This window comes from Lynx rufus, unplaced genomic scaffold (genome assembly GCF_022079265.1).
Source record: "Lynx rufus isolate CCGP_SWC_20201006 ecotype Redwood Valley unplaced genomic scaffold, mLynRuf1.p SCAF_24, whole genome shotgun sequence".
In the NCBI taxonomy this organism is placed as follows: domain Eukaryota; kingdom Metazoa; phylum Chordata; class Mammalia; order Carnivora; family Felidae; genus Lynx; species Lynx rufus.
In genome coordinates this window covers 2,662,185-2,682,615 of record NW_025814839.1, presented here as the reverse complement: position 1 = coordinate 2,682,615, position 20,431 = coordinate 2,662,185, and the positions used below count along the sequence as shown (strand labels likewise).

Here is a 20,431-nt window from a genome sequence, read left to right as displayed (position 1 = left end):
CAGAAGCCCCATGAGGGCCAGTGCTGTACTCCATTCATCTCTGTAACCCTGTGCCTGGAACACACTGGGTACCAGGAGGGGACCTGGACCTCCCCACTCCAGCCCACGCCCTCGGATGACTACAGTAGCCCCTACTTCCTCCCTGGTGCCTACAGTCCATTTTCCAAGTGGGATCTTTCCAAGGCCAACTCAGATGGTCCTATTCCCCTGACTCAAATCCTGCATGTGCTCCCCACATCCCTTGGGACTAAGATTTAAGTCTTGGCTCTGGCCTCAGGTCTTGTGTGGGCTGGCCCCACCTGCTGCCCAGACTCATGTCACTGCCCCCCCCACCTTCCTCGTCCTGCCTTGCTTTCTAAAGCTTCTTGTGGGCCTAGCTTCCTCCCACCAGAGGATCACCACGTTTGCTCTTCCCTCTGCCAGGAACACCCTCGGCCCAATAGTACCGTGGCCCAGTTAACACTCTGCCATCTTCTCAGTGCACACCTGCTTCTTCCAGGAGGCCCTTTTCCAACCCATCACACTGGCCACATCCCCCTCTTAGGGGTACACATTGCAGCCCCCCTGTTACATTATACATTTATCTATTGGCTGTTTGCCCAGCATCTGTCTCTCTAGGACAGAGGATGCACCATGTTGGTTTTACTCATCACTGTACCCCCTGCTCCCAGACCCCTAGGGTCCGACATCTTCTCCCAAGAACATCTCGGGCCTGGAACAGAAATAACCCATGGTGGGCACCTGGATCGGACGCCAGCTGCCTCCCCAGCTGTGGGCACAGGACATGGGTATAGTGGGTGGATGAGAAAGAGTGAGTGTGGGTGAGTTTTAACAGTGAAGATCATGCAGAGGGCCCAGGTCAGGGAGGAGGAGGAAGATGTGAATGGATGCCCCACCCCAGTGGCTCAAGTTTTGGAAGAAGGAGAGAGAAAGTGTGTGGGGAAGCAGGAGGGAGAAGTGCAAAGCTGGGAGAGAAGGAGCCAGCATTTGGACTCCTAGAGGGGCATTTACTTGAGGCCAGACACTGTGTCTTTGTAGAAAGTCTCAGCAGTCCCCGGCCAGAGCCCAGGGCCCTGCCTGCCTGCTGGGGCCGACGTTGGCCAGACACACCCCAGGGCTTTCAAGGTGGCCATAGTGGGGTGGATTCTGCCCCTGGGACTGCAGCCCTGACCCCAGGACCTTGAGGATACTGGTCTCCCTCCTGGAGCCAGATGCCCCCCTAGGCAGGGAGGGGATTGGCAAGTGGGCGATTCCCAGAGTCTCCAAGGTTAAGCCTGAGGATTCCACATTCTGGCTCGTTTTTCCTGGGTCAGAACCTAAATGTCAGGCCATAAAAGGGGCCCAGGAGCTCCTGAGCACATGAATTGGGAGCCCATGCCCCTAGCCCTGGTAGCTGCCCACACAGCAGATGTGAGATTAGCTCAGCCGTCCACTCTGGAGCCTGAAGAGCCAGCAGATACGAATCCCACCTTGGAGACCTCAGCTTTAACTCCCACCCCTGGCACCTGCCCTGGTCCTCCTCCTGCTCCACCTGACATGCTCTGAGAGCAGGAATTCCAGAAGGGACAGTAGGATCTGTGGAGAGGAGCTACCGCTCTGCATAGTAACACAGGACCTGTCTGGAGACAGAACTAAAGCTACAAGATGCAGGGGCCTCCTGGTCTGATGTGTGTGTGACCAAGGCCGAGAGGCTGGTGGCTGTGGGTGAGGGACAGACCCGGCCATCCCCTGACTCTCAGGCCCAATATCTGCTTCTCAGATGCCCGCCTGTGTCCCGGCCTGTCCTCGCCGGCCCGCCTCAGGCTGTCCCTGTGCTCGGTCAGTGGTCCGTCCCGCCTTACCACGGTCGCCAGGCTGGGAATGTGTTTGACCGAATTCTCGACCTCCTCTTCGGTCACCTCGACCAGCGTGCAGTTCTCGTCCTCCGATGGCAACGGCTCCGCCCCGTGCCTCGTGACCCAGGGGTGCAGCTTCAACGAATGACAGGAGGGGTGAGGGGCAGGCAGCCAGCTCGCAGAGGCCGGAGAGCAAAACCAAGGCCCTGCCAGCGAGCAGAGCCAGGGAGGAAATGCGGGAGGGCAGAGGTGGTGGCCTGAGGTCAGGCATGCAAGAGAGCTGGCAAGCCAGGCAGAGGGTGGGGGGTGAGCGAAATGCGAGGAAACGTGGAAAAGACAGAGAGACGGAGAATGGGAAGGAGCCACCAGGCCGGGGTATGCGCCAGACTGCATTCTCCAGCTGGCCCAGGTCTTGACAGAAGTGATCAGATTCAGCATCTGCCTTTCATGGTGCCCAAGGAGCACCCATCACCCCTCAGCAACTCTCCTTCATGCCCGGAAGGCTCTGTTCAGAGCAGGCAGATCCTCCCCATTTCACAGAAGGGGAAAGAGAGGCTTGGGGAGGCACAGTGAGACCACTTAGAAGGACACAGTCAGGAAAGGACCCAGGCAGGGGTCTTTCCCATCCCACTACCCACCCCTGGGGTCCAAGCCCTTATCTGTAACCATTTGGCCTCCCTCTCCTCAAATGCTAGTTAGCTAGATGCCTAGGAGTTCCTGAAGGAAACCTCTAGATTTCTTAAAGAGTCAGATATGTGCATGTATATGGCATTGGCCAGGGTGTAGTGGGTGCACAGGGGTCTCTCCTGACAGTGCTTTCTGCAAAAAATGGAATTCAGCAGGTTCTGGGGGTGTCAGATTGCTCACTAATTTCCTTCCACCCTCACTGAGATTCTTCAAAGGGATGGGGAGGGTCAAGGAAAGGGCCCAGGACTTCAGCAGCCAGGGTGTGGAGCACACAGAGGCCCCAGTCTGGAGGGTGGATGCCATCAGCCCAAGCCAATCGGAGTGAGCACTGGCTGCCCCACTGACAGCAGATCCCAATTCCACAATCACAGTGAACATGAGTACAAACCCTCCTCCCAACACCCCGCCACCACCAGCACCTAGCGGCCCAGACACTGAGGGCATGGGAGGGCAGTGGTGCCAAGAGGGCGCAGCACTGTGGATGGAGGGGCGTGGGGCCTGGCCGAGGCAGGGTTGAGCCAAACAATTCCAAGCAGAGGACATAGGCCAGACCCCTGGTGCACATCCCATGGCAGAGCGGTGGCCCCCAGGTACCTTGATTTCTGGCACCACAATCCTTGATTCTGGGTTCTTGTCCAACATGCGGGTTATCAGGTCCTTCAAGTCCTCAGCTATGTCAGGCCTGGGGGTGGAAGACACATCAAGGGTGGAAAACATACACAGGACCACCAAGGGCTTGGTGAGGAAGATGACTTGGGACAGACAGGCAATACTCACTGATCTGGAAACTCCAGGGCCTGACTCTTGATCTTACTGTGTAAACACATGATCCGCTCGTCCATGAACGGGCACTATGAAGAGAAGTCAGGGACAGAGTAGCCGTCACTGGCTGGCACATCAGTCTGCAAGGGCTGCCACGTGCTGGCGTCACTCCACATGGGTTACAGCAGAGAAATAAATGTCCCTGTAGTAGCCCAGTCTAGTGAGGAAGCACTTCCCATGCCCCCAAGTTCTAGAAGAACCAGGAATGGACTTCCAGAAGGGCTAGAGCCCTTCCCAATCACACTGTGACTTTCCTCTGTAGCTGTGCTTTACTTTACCTACTCATACAGAAGCAAATACTCCTCCCCACCCACCTGCCCGGGAAACAATAAATACTAAGAACAATACATAAGATGTAGTGGCAACAGCAGTGACTGGTGAGGGCTTAACCTGGCCCAGGCTCTGTACTGACGTTTCTCAGAACCAATACTTCATTGGCTGCCCCTCTGCCTGAAATGTTCTTCCCACCAACAACTACATGGCTCATTTTTTCCCACCATTCTGATCAAAGCTCACCTTCTCAGGGAGGCCTTCCCGAGCTCCTATCTAAAGCAGACCGTTCCCCTCAATGCCATGTGATTTCTCATCAGAGCACCTATGCCTGACGTTATATTACATTTGCATTTGCTTATTGTTTAATTCTTGCACTGGGAACATCAACTCCAAGAGGGCAGGGATTTTCATCTGTCTTGCTTCCTACTTATTCTCCAGGGCCCAGGAACATCCCTGGTGCAAAGTAGCGTTTTGATAAATACCTGTTGAGTTAATGAATGCTTAAATTATTTCTGATGATGCTCTCAGAGCCTTAAGAAATAATAAATACTCTTCTCATTTTACAGAAGAGAAAAACAGAAGCTCACAGAGGTGGCATGTCTTAAGCAGTGCAGAGCTGGGATTTAGTCTAGATTGGGCTGACTATGAAGCCTGTTCATGCACCACCTCCCAGGTGACAATCAATGCTCTCACTCAGTGGAGGACCTGACCCAGGAGGAGGAGCTCAGGTATCGTGCTGGAAAAAGAAGCCTTTATGTGGGGTGCTCAGAAGGTTGGAAAAGGTCACAGAATGGGACCTGGTCCACTCCTGTCCAAGGAAAATTATTTCATTAAGAGCAGTTGAGATCAGAGTTTGGATTGCACAGGTATATCCATTTGACAGACTCATCATTAACCACTTAAGATCTGTACATTTCATTATACGTAGACTTTACCCCAAAGCGGGGGGGGGGGGGGGAGGGGGCAGGCAGGGGAGAACCACAAAAAACTTATGAGCTCTGGCTGATGACTGCATTCTGAAGCATATGGAGAAAGTGTAGAGATCTTAGCAACTTACTCTAAAATGCATAAAAAAAAATAAGGTTGAAGAAGGACAGACACGTGATAAAGCAAGCAGCGTGAATTGTTTATGGTAGAATGCAGGTGTGGCTGTGTGGGTGTTTACCACAGTTATTTCAACTTTGTTATATGATTAAAAATTATCTGAGCAAACACTGATAGGGAAGATATTATAAACCATGAGACCAGTTTCTTAAGCTTTCCTCAACAAAGCCACAAGTTCATGGACAGGAAAAGTCCACGTTTTTATTGCTCACATAATTAATCTGAACTTCAGAGTTAAAAACTGAAGTTCCTAAAAATCAATAATATAAAACAACAGAGAGACAAGACAGAACTCCCTAAATCAATAATGACAAATGGATTTTCACTTCCAATCCAATTCTATCCCTCCAAACAATAACTTCTGGGAACACTGCTGAGAAGCACATCAAAGCAGTCCTAAGCTCAGGAAGAAAGAGGGCAGCTATTGATTTGTGATATGGGTCTCTCGTTCAGGAGTAGGAAGAGAGGTAGCACATTTGTGGTTCTTGCCCTAACTTCATCAACTATTTACCACCTCTGGAACCTCACGCTAATCCTTCTATTTTAACAGATCATTCTTCACAGATATGACTACTACATACAGGCAGGTACATTTGGAAAGCCATCCTTTCCATATTCAGGTCCAACTGTGGAAATGGAATGATACAACTCAATGAATAAGCAGTCTCCCTGCAAGGGTAACTATTAACCAGGGGGCCGCCTAGCAACACTCAGGACACAGGACACCCCACCCTGTTACCTGGCCAAACACAAAGCAGTACAGCGTCACACCCATGGCCCAAACATCCAAAGCCTGTAAGAAAAAGAGAGCTTCGTGTAAGGGAACAGGGGGCAGTGAGGGGTGTCTAATGCTTCTGCTCCCCCAAGAATCAAAGCTTCTTGCCTTCCTCTAAGGAATCACCCCTTCTTGACTCCTGATCCAGGGAGTTAAGGTGAGATTGATCCCACCCCACTCAAGCCTGGCTAATAAGAGCTTCACTTCCCCCAGCCATTGTGATTGGCTTAAGGATAGGCACATGACCCAGGCCTGGCCAGTAAGAACACCACTTCCCCCAGCCACAGTGATTGGTTCAAAGATGGGCACATGACCCCAGGCTGAGCCAATCAGAGCCAACCCCAAGATTTTTGCTAGGACTCTTCAGAAAGAAGAATGTTCTTTCCTCTGAGGTTGGTAAGCTGATAGAAAGTAGCCTGGAGCTGTAGGTGACCCATCTACCTGGGCAGAAAACCAGTTCAAGAAAACAGTTGAGAGATGGAGAGATGGATTTCTGACTGAATCCCTGTATCTAGCCAAGCCGGATGCCACTCTTCATCTACATGATCCAGTGGATTCAGTTTAAGCCAGTGTGAGTTGGATTTTTGCCCCTTAAATCGACAGAGCTCCGCATCTAGGCAGGTCCACACCTACCTTCCCAGAGAAGATCTTCCGGGTCTCTGAGAGCGACTCAGGCGCCATGAAGGCAGGTGTGCCCACGGTGTTAGAGAGAAGCGCATCACTGCCCTTGAACTCGTTGCTCACGCCAAAGTCGGCAATCTTGATGTGGCCATCTTCTCCCACCAGCAGGTTGGAAGGTTTGATGTCCCGGTGGATAATCTTCTGGTAGTGTACTGGGGATAGGGCGGACACCAGACAGGAGAGGAGGCAGGAACACCATGTGAGGAGCTCTATGTGGCCCACGGAATCCAGAAACACAGATATGGACCCCTCTGCTCTCTCACAGCCCCAGGCCTCTCCCAGCCTCCCCCTCCCAAACCTGCTGGATACCCACAGCTTTAAAAGATAAGGGAGAAAGAGTGTCTTTAAGGAAGTTCTCCCATCTTCAGAAAGAAGTAGTAGAACACTGACTGCCAATAATAATTAGTAACTGCCTGCTAGTCTAAGTTGTGGGTGCCGATGGTGCATGGAGAGTTTCTGCTGAGTCTGGCTGGCTTCCAGCTAGAAGTCTCAAGACTTGTGACAGTCAAACATATTTTCACCTACTAATGCCAACACTCAACCTGCTCACCACACCAACAATGACTGGAGCCGATCCAATGGAAGTGTGGGCCACAAAATAGGATTGGGGACTTGCTTAACTTGTTCCTGCCTGGATGTCAACCCATAGGAGAGAACAATCCTACAGTCTGGAAGACTCAACTGCATTTCTTTGGTGGTAGTGGTGATGATGATGATGGTATCAGTAATAGGGCCAGCAGGGCGGCACCTGGGTGGCTCAGTCAGTTAAGTAATAGGGCCAGCAGCTCCATTTGTTGAGTGCCCAGTCTGGGGCCTAGCCCCATGTTAAGTGCTTCTCACGGACCCCATTTAAATCTCATGACAATACTACGTGATAGGCCAGGTTAAAGGACAAAATGTTTAACAACCAGAAGCAGAAAGGACACCTGCCAATCTGAACTACTAATATGTACTGGCTGATTTCAACCTGGTGAGAGATACTTTATTCCCATTTTACAGATGAGAAAACTTAGGTTCCAGGAGGTTTAACAGGATCCCTATCCCAGGGCCGCTGGGAATAAGGGACAATGCGAATAGAGCCCCTAACAGTGCCTGGTACACACAGAAAGTGCCAGGGAAAATAGCCACTATCGCTATTGCTCTTAATTTTTGTGGCAGAAAGAAGGGTTTCTGCTCATCAAGGGCATGGCTTTCCGCAGGTGTCCACGACTGCATCTCAGACAATTCTGTTTCCCACCCATCTGCCTGCACTCCAGGAGGGAAATTCCACTTTCTCACTTGCCATCCACTAGCTGGGATGCTAACCACCCCTGACTGAGAATCCTCCCACAGGCCCCCACTTACGGTACTCTATGCCTTTGATCAGGTCCTGGAAGTAGAAACGGGCCTGGTCCTCAGAGAGTGGTTTAAGGGTGGGCACTTCCATCACAGGCCTGAAAGGTCAACACATGCATGAGAAGCAAACCAGACACACTGGCCTTCGCCCTCTTTCACCAGCAGAACCAAGCACCACCTCACTCAAGAAGCTCCTGCAGCTCGAGAAGTTTCAGGCGTCATACCCACCAGGAGGGGGGACACTCACCCTTGGTTGACCAGCTCAAACACTGTAGGGAAGAGAAAGGGTAAACTGTTACATTGGGAAATTGGAAATCCACCTTCCTCTTCCTCCTCTACCTCCCAAATGCCCATAAAAACACCAAGAAACACAGAAATGAATATTGGGGCCGGGGAAAGGAAAAGTCCACTCAGCCCAAACTGGTCAAGGTCTTACTTAGGAGACTAGGGGTCAGAGATTTCTGATGTCCCTGGGACCCCTGGTCTGGCTGTACTTTTCATCCTCAAAACAGCCAAGGACCTTACAGCCAGGGGAAAACAAAGCAGGCAGATGGGACACAGGTGGGGATGGCTCACGGGCTCCTTTCTTCTCTCCACTCACACCCTGGAGATTCCAGGGATACAAGTGATACTAAACTATGTCCTCTTAAGTCAGGTCCCGAGACACCTTATGCCAAAGAACAGGTCTAAGGGGACACAACCCAATTTCTCTTTACTTAGACACAAAGAAGTAGCCCTAGGGGTCTTCAGAACCCCTGGAAAGTTTGGGTTCAAGAAACAAGAACATGTTTGGTTCAAGAAACTCCCACCTCCTCCACACCGCCAGGCTGTGTCAGGCTACAGACCAACAATGCTTGTAGATTCTTCCAGCTCCTCGACACCCCACACTTGGCACCATCAGACTCATCCCCGTGACTGTCGATCCAAAACAAGACTTGGAGCAAGAGGTGGGGGTGGAGATTTCCTCACCCTTCAAGGGCCCATCCCCTTCCTCTTAACCAGGTCCCTGCTTGGCTCCCATTCACGCACAATGTGCAGACGACTCCCACTGTGTGAGCTTCTTCCCAGTCCTGTATGTGTGTGGGATCCCCGCTCCAAACCACCAAGTTAGCTAAGCTGTGTTCAGGGAATGCACAAGTTGTTGTTGGGGCTTTTTGTTTTGTTTTTTGCATTTTTAAAAACAGAGGTGAAGGGGCGCCTGGGTGGCGCAGTCGGTTAAGCGTCCGACTTCAGCCAGGTCACGATCTCGCGGTCCGTGAGTTCAAGCCCCGCGTCAGGCTCTGGGCTGATGGCTCGGAGCCTGGAGCCTGTTTCCGATTCTGTGTCTCCCTCTCTCTCTGCCCCTCCCCCGTTCATGCTCTGTCTCTCTCTGTCCCAAAAATAAATAAACGTTGAAAAAAAAAATTTTAATAAAAAAAAAAAAAAAACAGAGGTGAGGGGCGCCTGGGTGACTCAGTCGGTTAAGCGTCCGACTTCGGCTCGGGTCATGATCTCACAGTTCGTGAGTTCGAGCCCCGCGTCGGGCTCTGTGCTGACAGCTTAGAGCCTGGAGCCTGCTTCAAATTCTGTGTCTCCCTCTCTCTCTGCTCCTCCCCCACTCATGCTCTGTCTCTCTCTCCTTCAATAATAAATAAAAACATTAAAAAAAAATTTTTTTTTAAATAGAGGTGAAATTTCCAAAACATAAAATTAACTATTTTAAAATTTACAATTCAGTGGCATTTAGTGTTCACGGTGTTGTGCAACTATTGCCTCTACCTAGTTCCAGAAAATTTTCACCCCCTCAAAAAGAAACCCTGTGCCCATTAGCAGCCATTCCCCTCCTCCCAACCCCCTCCCCCACAACCACTAACCAGATTTCTGTTCTACGGATTTGCCTTTTCTGGAAATTTCACATATATGGAATCATATGCTAAGTGACCTTTTGTGACTGGCTTTTTTACTTAATGTTCATACACACTGTATCACGTGTCAGTACTTCCTTCCTTTTTATGGCTGACTAATATTCCACTGTGGATATGCAACATTTTGTGTATCCAGTCATCAGCTAACAAAGGTTGTTTCCACATTTGGGCTATTGTGAATAGTGCTGCTATAACATTCATGTGCAAGTACTTGGGTGGATATCTGTTTTCAGTTCTTTGGGGTGTAAATACCTAAGAGCAGAGTTACTAGGTCATGTCTCATAGTTATTTTAATTTTGTCCTGCTTGAACAAACATAACTGGGACCATGAAGCTGTCCTTTAAGAAGTGAAAAATTCACATAGTGAATTTCAAACTCAAGTGGAAAAGGACTCTGGAGCTGTCTGTTGTTCTGAAATCATCTACCCACTTTGGAGTTTCTTATAGAAGAAACCAAAAGGTTGTTTCAAAGATCTCCAAGGGCTAAGGTGGTTGAGGGAAAAGAGCCAGCTCCTCAGATAAAAAATAAAGCTTAGGGGCGCCTGGTGGCTCAGTCAGTTAAGCATCTGACTCTTGATCTCAGCTCAGATCTTGATCTCAGGGTTATGAGTTCAAGACCCACGTTGGGTTCCATGCTGGGTGTAGAGCCTACTTAAAAATAAAAAAATAAATTAAAAAAATGGGGCACCTGGGTGGCTCAGTTGGTTAAGTGTCTGACTTTGGCTCAGGTCATGATCTCATGGTTCATGAGTTTGAGCCCTGTGTTGGGCTCTGGGCTGACAGCTCAGAGCCTGGAGCCTGCTTGGGATTCTGTGTGTGTGTGTGTCTCTCTCTCTGCCCCTCCCCTGCTCATGTTCTGTCTCTCTCTCTCTCTCAAAAATTAATAAACATTAAACAAAAAAAACTTTTTAATAAAATAAAATAAAAAGGAAGCTTAAAGGTTCTGACCAGAAAGGAACTTAACTCCCTAAGACCCTTTCCTGTCTTCAGGCTCATCAACCAGTGTTGGGCAAACCTGAGCTGGGGCAGATCTGCCGTGGCTTCAGGCTGTGGTTAGAAACAAAAGCAATGGCACTGAAGGTAAGGTGTCCACAGACAGGAGCTCTGGTCCCCTCAGCTCCGGCCTATCCCACCTTCATTATGGAAGACTTGACTTTCAAGAGCTGCTTCATGAATTTCTGTGCTTATTCCCAAGCACCATAATTTAGTTGGCCTGGAAGAAGCCAGCCTGTTGAAACAGGTCTATTTTCAGTCACTAATAGTTTAACCCCCTTCTACGGCTGAACAATGGGTGGGGAGTTTTTAGCCTCTAGAAATACTGACCACACTATCTGGGGGTCAGGCCTGCAGCTGTAGGACCCTTGCTGATACCTGCTACCCAGTCTCATGTGCTACCCTGTCTATCCTCGACACACGTCTGTGCCTGGAAACTAAAAACTAACCATGTCAGGACTTTCACTAGAATCACATACCCAAAGTCAGGCTAGCTCCTTTCTACACTGCTGCCTCAAAAAGAGAAAAACTCTGTCGATGAAGTTGCCTGATTCGAATGGCTTAGGAAACTCCTCTTTCAAGCTTGGGTCAGGTTCTTTTTATACTCATTCAACTCTGCTCAAAACCCTCCAATGGCTGCCTTCTTGCTCACAGCAAAAGACAAAGTCTTACAATGGTATAAAATGTCCTCTGCCATCTGTTCCCCACTGTCCTGCACAAATGTCACCCTGGTGAAGCATCTCAAGGAGCCACCCTATTTCCCAGGCCCCCAAACTGGAACTCCTGGTTCCCCTGACCCTGCTCAGGTTTACTTTTTTCCATGGTGTTGTCACCTTCAAAGGCTAAGCATAATATTTAAGTACTGACGGTGTCCATCTGTCCTTATGAGAGCAACAAAGTGCCCTGAGGGCCGAGTGTTCTTTTTTGTTTTCTGATAAACCTAGAACAAATTATGTTTGTTGAATGAACAACCAAACTCCCCAGAAATAGACAAAAGCCATGCAGAGTCCTGTCAGGAGCCCCAAGTGAGCAAACTGTGCTGGGAATGCCATTCTGGGACAAAAATTATCTTTTATATTTTATGACATCTGCTATAGCTCCCTAAACTTCACTCATTTGCCTAGTATGTTTATCATCTGGCCATTAGGTACCACATAAACTATTATTTGTTTCATATTTTTCTTTAAATGACTCAGTTTAAAAACTCTGAGCTTTATCCTGGGTAATGACATCCATGAAATCAAGAGTTATTGTGCCACTATAGTTTTTCCTACACAATGGTAAATTAAATCTAAAAAGGTTTTTTTTTTTTTAATTTTTTTTTTCAACGTTTATTTATTTTTGGGACAGAGAGAGGCAGAGCATGAACGGGGGAGGGGCAGAGAGAGACGGAGACACAGAATCGGAAACAGGCTCCAGGCTCTGAGCCATCAGCCCAGAGCCTGACGCGGGGCTCGAACTCACGGACCGCGAGATCGTGACCTGGCTGAAGTCGGACGCTTAACCGACTGCGCCACCCAGGCGCCCCTAAAAAGGTTTTTTAAATGTCTATCCGTGTATCACTTAAAATCATCTCATATATTTAAAGTGGTGATGGTAGGGGCGCCTGGATGGCTCAGTCGGTTAAACATGCAACTTCAGCTCAGGTCATGATCTCACATTCGTGGGTTCAAGTCCTGCATCAGGATCTCTGCTGTCAAATGCAGAACCCGCTTCGGATCCTCTGTCTCTCCCCACCCCCCCCCATTTATTCCTCCCCTGTTCATTCTCTCTCTCTCTTTCAAAATAAATAAACTTGGGGCGCCTGGGTGGCTCAGTCGGTTAAGCGGCCGACTTCGGCTCAGGTCACGATCTCACACTCCGTGAGTTCGAGCCCCGCATCGGGCTCTGTGCTGACCGCTCAGAGCCTGGAGCCTGTTTCAGATTCTGTGTCTCCCTCTCTCTCTGACCCTCCCCCGTTCATGCTCTGTCTCTCTCTGTCTCAAAAATAAATAAACGTCAAAATAAATAAACTTAAATAAAATAAATAAACTTAAAAAAAATAAAGTGGTGATGATACCACATTTGGGAAATATTGCAAGTCTGTATTGTTCAGAGTTTAATAATGTTTCTTTCTCACATAATTTTTTAAAGTTAACATCTGATGTTATTTACTGTGTAGCTTCTAAATTGTTTCTTCAGGAAGGTTTTTAAAGTTCTAAAATTTGAACATGGAATGCACACTAGATGCTCTTAGGGAACTGAAGTTAACTTTTTCAAATGTAATAATGGTATTGTGACCACCTAAGAGAATGTTCTTATGTGAGATGCACACTGAAGTATTTATGGCCTGAAGTGTCAAAATGTCTGCTAATTTACTTTTTGGACAGTTCAGAAAAAAAAAAAAATAGAAATGGATGGATGCATGGCTAGACTGATAGAGCAAATATGACAAAAAATTATTAACTGCTGACTCTGGGTAGAAGATATACAGGCATTCACTGTACTATTTTTTCAGCTTTTCTATAGGCTTACATTTTTCATAGGAAAAACCTGGAAAGGGGAAGAGGAGGGGGAATGAAAAATAAAATGTCCTAAGCTACAACATTCTCTTGGAACTGAACCACAGCAATTACATGAGGAGAAGCTGAGCTCTGTTTTCAAACCACACCCATTCAAACCAGACCCCAGATGACCAATCACTCCTGTGCAACATAAGATTATCCCAGGATCATCCTCATGCTCATCCAGGAGACTTCTGGATTCTAGGCTGGGCTTGGCCACGCCCACTCCCCTCACCTCCTTGGTACCCCTCCCAGCTGTCATCTGTACCCACTTGAAATGCACAGGCTCATGTGAATGCCCACCAAGCCAAGTTGCAAGGACATATAACTATTGATCATGCATCCCTGGACCCAACAGTCTGCAGTCCAGTTTTGAATTAGTCCTGCCCTTTCTTCCTTCATCAGTACCTACAGTCAGGGCTCCCCCACATCTTCACCAGTTTTTAAAAATCAAGTCTCTGAGGACATGCCTGAGTCCTTCTGTTTCTTTGTGCAGTGCCCTCCAAGCCTCCGAATGCCCCTCTGTGGCCTCTCAGGCTCTCCAACCTCACCCCCATCCCCTCTCCCAGGTTTACCCTGTCCCACCCACGTTCTTCTCAAACACACTAAGCTCTCACCAGCCTCAGAGCCTTTGCACTTGCTGTTCCCTATGCCTGGAATGCTCTTCCCCAGATGTAACAGGGCTGTGTCTTTGACATTCAGGTACCAAATCATCACCCCGTATGTGACGTGGCCCCTCAGTCCCTCTCTCTCATGTCATCCTCTTTAACCTTCTTCAGAGGATCTACCTGAAGTTAACTGGTTTATTTAGTTGTTGACTATCTGTCTTCCCTGACTAAAATGTCAGCTTCTAAAGAGCAGAAGCCTCAACTTTCTCACTCACCAATGCATCCTTAGTGCCTTGAACCTGCCCAGCATTAGCAGGTGCTCAATAAATATTTGCAAATGAATAAACAGCCCCCACCCCATAAAGTCTCAGCAAGCACTCCCTTCTACCTCCTGCTTCAAAGTAAGGCAGCAGCCTCACTCTGTGGCTCACTGTGGGGCCCAGCCTCAGCGGGAAAGGGGAAGCTGTCTGTCCTTGGTGGGAGATGCCAGGGGCAGGGGTTGCTCGAGAGGACCCCTGAGCTTTGGCAGGTGCAACTGCCTGAGCAGGAGCAGAGGAAGGCAAGGGCTCTCTTACCCATGTACAGATGGTCCTCGTTGGGGTCATCCAGGACCTATTGGCACAGCCACATGGAACAGGCCGGAAACACAGAGCAGGGGAGAGGAAGAGAGGGAAATGATATGAGCAGGGGGGAAGCAGCAGCCACGGGACTGCATTTGCCACCAGAAGGGCTGTGCTTTCCACTGGCTTTCCTGGTTTAGATGAAGGGCACAGGAAAAAAAACAGTGTGTGCGATCCAAATGGCCATCTGGAAAATAAACACCTTCTAGCCCAATCCTCAAGGGTCCAAAACCTCCCCCAGAAAGGAGATTACAAAAAGGAGAGGAAAAAGTCCTCCCCTGGGAAATGGGGGCGCCTGGCTGGGTCAGTCGGTAGAGCATGCAACTCTTAATCTTGGGACCATGAGTTTGAGCCCCACGTTGGGAGTAGTAAATTACTTTTTTTTTTTAATTGTTTTTAACTTCTCCCCTGGAAAAAGTCTCAGCTTCAATAAGAATCCCCCCTCTCTCCTAGGAGACAATGGACTGATCCACAGGGTGAAAATTCAAATCCTGTCTGGGCTCTTCTGACTCCTCCATGAAGAGCCCCCATGACCTCCTGCCCCTGCAGAAAAGGACGTCTCCCTGCCCAGAACATCCATGGCACATTCTCTCTGTCCTCCTCTCATGGCCATCCTGCTTTCATCTCGTCATTTATTTCTATATCTCCCCCTCTCTGCAAAGGGCTGTATCCACCTCATTTGCCTCCGTGGTGCCCTGTACAGGACAAAGTTACATAGCAGGTGCTCAGAATGTCTGATGCATAGACTAACAGGCTGGCAAACAGCCTTGGATGAAGAGTTCAGATGCCACAGGGCAGTGGGGAGAGGGGAGATCCTGTCAGGACCCAGAGCCACTCACTAAACAGGTGTCTTTGGGCTTCCTCTAAGATGGGTGACTCAAGCATCAGTGAATTGACACTGTGAGACAGTGTGACAAGTGGAGATAGCCTGCAGCCACCATCTCTCTCCTTTGAGAAGAAACAAAGGCAGGCTCCTTGGCTGGACTGGTCTTCCCGCCTCTTCCCACATCGTCCTCACCTTCCCCAGCCAACCAACATCCACAGGATGAGAAAGAGATTTACCCTAGGCAGAAGCCCAGGGCAGCCAACCTGGAGCCCTAAGCCCTACCCAGTGGGAGGAGCCAGACCCAGGGCCTGGCCTACCTAAGAGCTCTGCACCTGACAAGCCCCAGTCAAGGCATGGCTGCCAACCCTCACACCCACCAAAGGCAGGGGTATACCCCCAAATAGAGGCCACCAGCCCTTTGCACATGTTGTTCCTCCCTCTGTGATGCCCTTCCCCATCTTTCCCTGTTGTCTCCATCCAGGGAACTACCGGGACCATCTCAAATATCCCTTCTCCTGAGAAGACTTCCTCAGCCATTTGGGTCGGCTGGCTGCTGGCACTCCATGCTCCCGCAAGGACTGCGAACACGTGTCCAGTTACATGCTTTATCACATGCTGCTTATAAGTCCTGTCATCTACACCAGAGGTGCTCCAAATGTGGCTCGGGGACTCCTAGGGATCCCCAAGATGTTTTCCCAGAGTTCATGAGGTCAAAACTATTTTCACTCTAAAACTAAGATAATATTTGCCCTTTCCACTCTCATTCTCTATTAGTAGAGAAACCAGAAACCACATCACACGCGAGGTCACAAGAGGCTGAATGCAGAAGCAGATATGAGAATCCAGCCATCTTCTATTAAGCCACACATAAACAACAAAACTTTGCAAAAATGTAGAACTATGCCACTTTTCTCACCACAGTTTTCCAGAAAATATAGTTACTTTTCATGAAAATATATTGCTACATAATGGGATTATTGTTGTTTTTAAATGAATTAATAAATAATTTGTAAACCTCTCAGTTTTAAATTCTGATGTGGCAAATAATAATAAATACAACCCACATAAGCAAAACTTTTTTGGGGGTCTTCAATAATTTTGAAGAACATACAGGAATCCTAAGACCAAAATCTTTGAGAACTACTGATCTAGAACAGAAGATGGCAAATATAGCATGCAAGCCAAATCTGGCCCTCTGCCTCTGCCTGTTTTTGTAAATCAAGTTTTATTGGAACACAGCCACATCCATTTGTTTACATGTATAGGGTTGCTTTTGTGCTAATATTATATATATATACAGTATACTTATATATATATAGTATATTATATTATAACATATATAAATATAGATAGAAATACAGGTGTGTAAGATACAGATATAATATATATATATTATATCTATCTTGTATCTATATATATAAATAAAGAGACAGAAATGGGTAACAGGCAAGTTTCAGTATCCCTCTGACCCTCAATTCCTTTATCTACAAAATGGAAGTAATAAATAGTCTTAGGAAAGGGTGAGAATAACATGAAAGAACAGCAGTCAAGGAGTCGGGAGCAATAACTAGTACTCAGCCTTGCAATAAGCTGTTCAACGTGGTGCGGTTCTCCCTAGAAACTAGTGGTGTGGCATGTGGGTAATAAGAGAGCCGAGACTGGACCATCACTATCCCTGCCTCCCTCCTCCCTGGCCCCCCAGCTCACCTCTACCAGCTTTACCACATTGGGGTGGTCCAGCTTCTTGAGGATGGCGATTTCCTGGTACACCTGCTCAATGGGGCCCCTAGGCTGGATGCAGCCTCCCGGAGCTGGCCGGGTGCCTCGGGGCGGGGGGCGACCTGGAGGAGACACAGGGTCAGGGCAAACAGCTTTTCCCCTGCAGATGGCAGCTGAAGAGGGGGCAACCCAAGTCGGCGGTAGGGGGGGTTTTGCCAGGGATGGAGTGGCTGATGTCCCCAGGGGCCTGAAGGAGCCTGCTTGTCATCTGTCTCCTCTGCTGCTGGAAATCAGTGAGGATGGAGACCCAGCCCCCTGTTCAACCTTCTGTTAATACCCTCCTTCCTGCCCCATGCCCCAGTGACAGGAGTCTTTGGGGCATCTACCTGGGCACTCTCTGTAGGGGACACCATCCAATGGGATCTTCTCTGTCTTGCCCCAGCCCTGCACCTAAGAACAAAGGCCTGGCCCACCAAACTCACGTGGAAAGCCTGCCTGTCGGATCAGCTTCTTTTTCGACAACACCTTCATCGCCTGTGGAAGACAAGACCCCATATCTCGGTTAAAATGGGGAGGAAGGGAGAGAGAGAGCTCCTTCCACTCCTAGGCCTGCTGAAGCTCTTGGTGCCCTGGTGGCCTCAGGACGATGTAGTGAGCGCCTTGTCACTGGAGTGGGTCAAGCAGCTGCAGGCTGGAAACTGAACTGCCGGGGTCCCCTCAGCCCTGAGAGTGCTTCCAAGGCTCCAGGTTAGCTTTCCTGACTGGGACCATGAGCCTTGGGACTCGCTACAACTAAATCAAGACATGAGTCAGCTGGAGTGATGGACGAGAGACTGGCTATTTTACACATGGGGAAACTGAGGCTCAGGTGTGATGTCACTTGGCCAAGGACACACAGCTGGCAAATGGGAGAGCCAGAATTTGAACCCAAGTTGGACTGACTTCCAAAGGCAAACGAGGGCAATTTGCCTCACTACCACCTGGTTCTTGGTGCTGTGAAGGATGTAGAAATGGTAGCTCAGAGTAAGAATAGGAGACATTTGCTGAATTTATCCATTTTCTTTCTGAGCCGATCACTTTGCCTCCCCATTTCCCCATCTGTATAATGGGAACATCACTTCCTTCCTAAGGCACAAAATGAAACAACCTAAGGATAAAATGAGACAATAGCGAAGAAAATCTTTCAGGAAGCTAAATTCTGGAAAGGAGGGTTTTGCTTTGGACGAGGACAGGGATGGGGAGGGGGATATGGATACTTACATAATAGGTATTGTCATTTTCATTGTAGGCCAACTTGACCACGCCATAGGAGCCCTGGATAAAGGGAGATGCCCATGACATACTATCCAGAAGTTATGATCTGCAAAATGAGGACCCTAATACAGGGGCTGCAAACCGGCAGCCAATTTACCAAATCTGCTATGCAATTACATTTTGTTGCATCTGCAGTTTTTAGAAAGTTTGAGTGAGTTGCCAACATTTAAAACCAAAAAGATCAGATATAAAAATCTAGATTCTCAGCTTCTTTTGAAAAAAATCAGAAGATCTGGCCATATGGACCCATAATCACCTCCACATGTCAACAGTTTGCCATAGTCCTCTCCACTCCCTAATACATTACACCTAGCAGGCTTTGTTCATTTATATTACTCACTTGCTTTCTATTGATATTTGAGTTTTTGACCCCTGCAATAACACTGCCCATTGGCTGAAATAAAAGCAAAAATAGATGCGAGAGTACCTCAGGGAGAAAAAAACACCACCACTAATGTTGGTGATATGTTATTCCCTTAAAGCTGTCTGGGCTTCTGTAGAAACACATTAATATTTTGATGTAAAAAGAAAATAAACCAGATGGACCAGTGATGACAAAACCCTCCCCCACAACTTTGCCTCCAAGGACTCGTTCCCGCTCCCAGCTCCAGCAGGTTCCCTCCACCGTATCTGAGACATCCTTGGTAGATGCAGAAAACCAGCCTGGCTGCTCGGATATTTACCTTTCCAATTTCATCCTTCAGTGTGTACTGATTCAGCTGTACACAATCCTGCAATGTTAAGTAGAAACACACAGAATATGAATTGTAAGTTTGCAGCTAGATACGTTTTTCACAAAACAAACACATGAACCAGGACCCAAATCAAGAAAGAGAATATTCCCGACCCCCTGAAGCATCTCTCAGACACTGGCCCATCTCCAAGGTGACCACTACCCTGACCTTTAACAACACAGATTTTGTACATTGTAAAAAATATGGGGAGCCTGAGTGGCTCAGTCGGTTAAGGGTCTGACTTTGGCTCAGGTCATGATCTCGCAGTCCATGAGTTCGAGCCCCGCATCAGGCACTGTGCTGACAGCTCAGAGCCTGGAGCCTGTTTCAGATTCTGTGTCTCCTTCTCTCTCTGCCCCCTCTGTCACTCAACCTCTGTCTCTCTCGGTGTCTCAAAAATGAATAAATGTTAAAAAATATATATTTAAAAAAATGTGATCATACATTATGTACTCTTTTAATACACATTTTTAAAGAGGTGTTCCTAAAACGTTGATTTTAAATTAAACAAGTAATCCTATATAAGGACTATGTTGTCCAATATAAACAGAGTAACACAAGTGGAGAAAATCCGAGTGACTGTGGGCAGAGAATGGTTTCTTAACAAAATTTCTCAAAGATTCTTTTTGTACAAAAAGCACAAAAAACTCATTAATAACAACACCCTAATTTAAAAATGGGCATGGGGTGCCTGCGCGACTCAGTCGGTTGGGCGGCTGACTTCAGCTCAGACCATGATCTTGCTGTTTGGGAATTCTAGCCCCATGTTGGGCTCTGTGCTGACAGCTCGGAGCCTGGAGCCTGCTTCGGATTCTGTGTCTCCCTCTCTCTCTGCCCCTCCCCTGTTCATGCTCTGTCTCTATCTCTCTCTCTCAAATAAACATTAAAAACATTAAAATGCTTTTCATAAACATTAAAAAATTTTTAATTAAAAAATAACAAAAATGGGCAAAAGACTTGAAAAGACAGTTCTCCAAAGAAGATATACAAATGATCAGTAAGCACATGAAAAGACATTCAAAAAAAAAGAAGAGGCTTAACATCATGACTCATTGGGGAAATGTAAATTAACACCATACCCATTAGATTGGCTAAACTCCAAGACTGACCATACCAAATGTTGCCAGAATGTAGGGCATGGAGAACCTTTATACACTGCTAGTAGGAAGTTAAAACGGTGCAGCCTCTTTGGAAAGCAAGTGGGTAGTGTCTTAACAAACACCTCCTCTACGACATAGCCATTCTGCTCCTAACTTTATCCAAGAGACGTGAAAACTTGTGTCTGTGCAGACTTGCATACAAATGTTTGACACAGCTTTATTGGTAACAGTCAAATACTGGAAACAACCCAAAAGTCCACTGACAGGTAACTGGATAAACAAAAAGTGGTCCATTGCAGACAATGGAATGCTAGGCAGCAATAAAAAGGAAGCATGCAGTAATAAAGACAAATCTCAAAATTGTTATGCCATCAAAGAAGCGAAGCCAAAAAAAAAGGGTGCATACTAAATGATTCCACTTACAGAAAATTCTTGAACTTGCAAACTAATCTATGATGATAAAAAGTAGGTCAGCGGTGAGCTGGGAAAGGGGAACAGGGGGGAGGGATGTGTTGTCGGGTGTGCTGGAAATGTCTGTGATCTTGACTGGGGTGATGTT

General features: G+C 47.8%; 1 protein-coding gene across 3 annotated transcripts in view; it reads right to left on the bottom strand.

Moving 5' to 3' along the window:
- The window catches only part of CAMKK2 (calcium/calmodulin dependent protein kinase kinase 2), a 48,186-nt gene that overhangs the window by 9,657 nt on the left and 18,098 nt on the right, over positions 1 to 20,431 (bottom strand). For 2 of the 3 annotated variants that reach the window (XM_047088269.1, XM_047088266.1), the window contains exons 3-14: positions 18,722 to 18,769; positions 17,985 to 18,038; positions 17,207 to 17,258; positions 16,713 to 16,846; positions 14,135 to 14,171; positions 7,760 to 7,781; positions 7,522 to 7,610; positions 6,130 to 6,329; positions 5,461 to 5,514; positions 3,300 to 3,373; positions 3,117 to 3,204; positions 1,842 to 1,970 (exon numbers count right to left, since the gene is read on the bottom strand). In XM_047088269.1, the coding sequence (XP_046944225.1) occupies positions 1,842 to 1,970; positions 3,117 to 3,204; positions 3,300 to 3,373; positions 5,461 to 5,514; positions 6,130 to 6,329; positions 7,522 to 7,610; positions 7,760 to 7,781; positions 14,135 to 14,171; positions 16,713 to 16,846; positions 17,207 to 17,258; positions 17,985 to 18,038; positions 18,722 to 18,769 (981 nt within the window). The remainder of the gene's footprint in view (positions 1 to 1,841; positions 1,971 to 3,116; positions 3,205 to 3,299; positions 3,374 to 5,460; positions 5,515 to 6,129; positions 6,330 to 7,521; positions 7,611 to 7,759; positions 7,782 to 14,134; positions 14,172 to 16,712; positions 16,847 to 17,206; positions 17,259 to 17,984; positions 18,039 to 18,721; positions 18,770 to 20,431) is intronic. The other variant, XM_047088268.1, reaches the window with a different exon arrangement.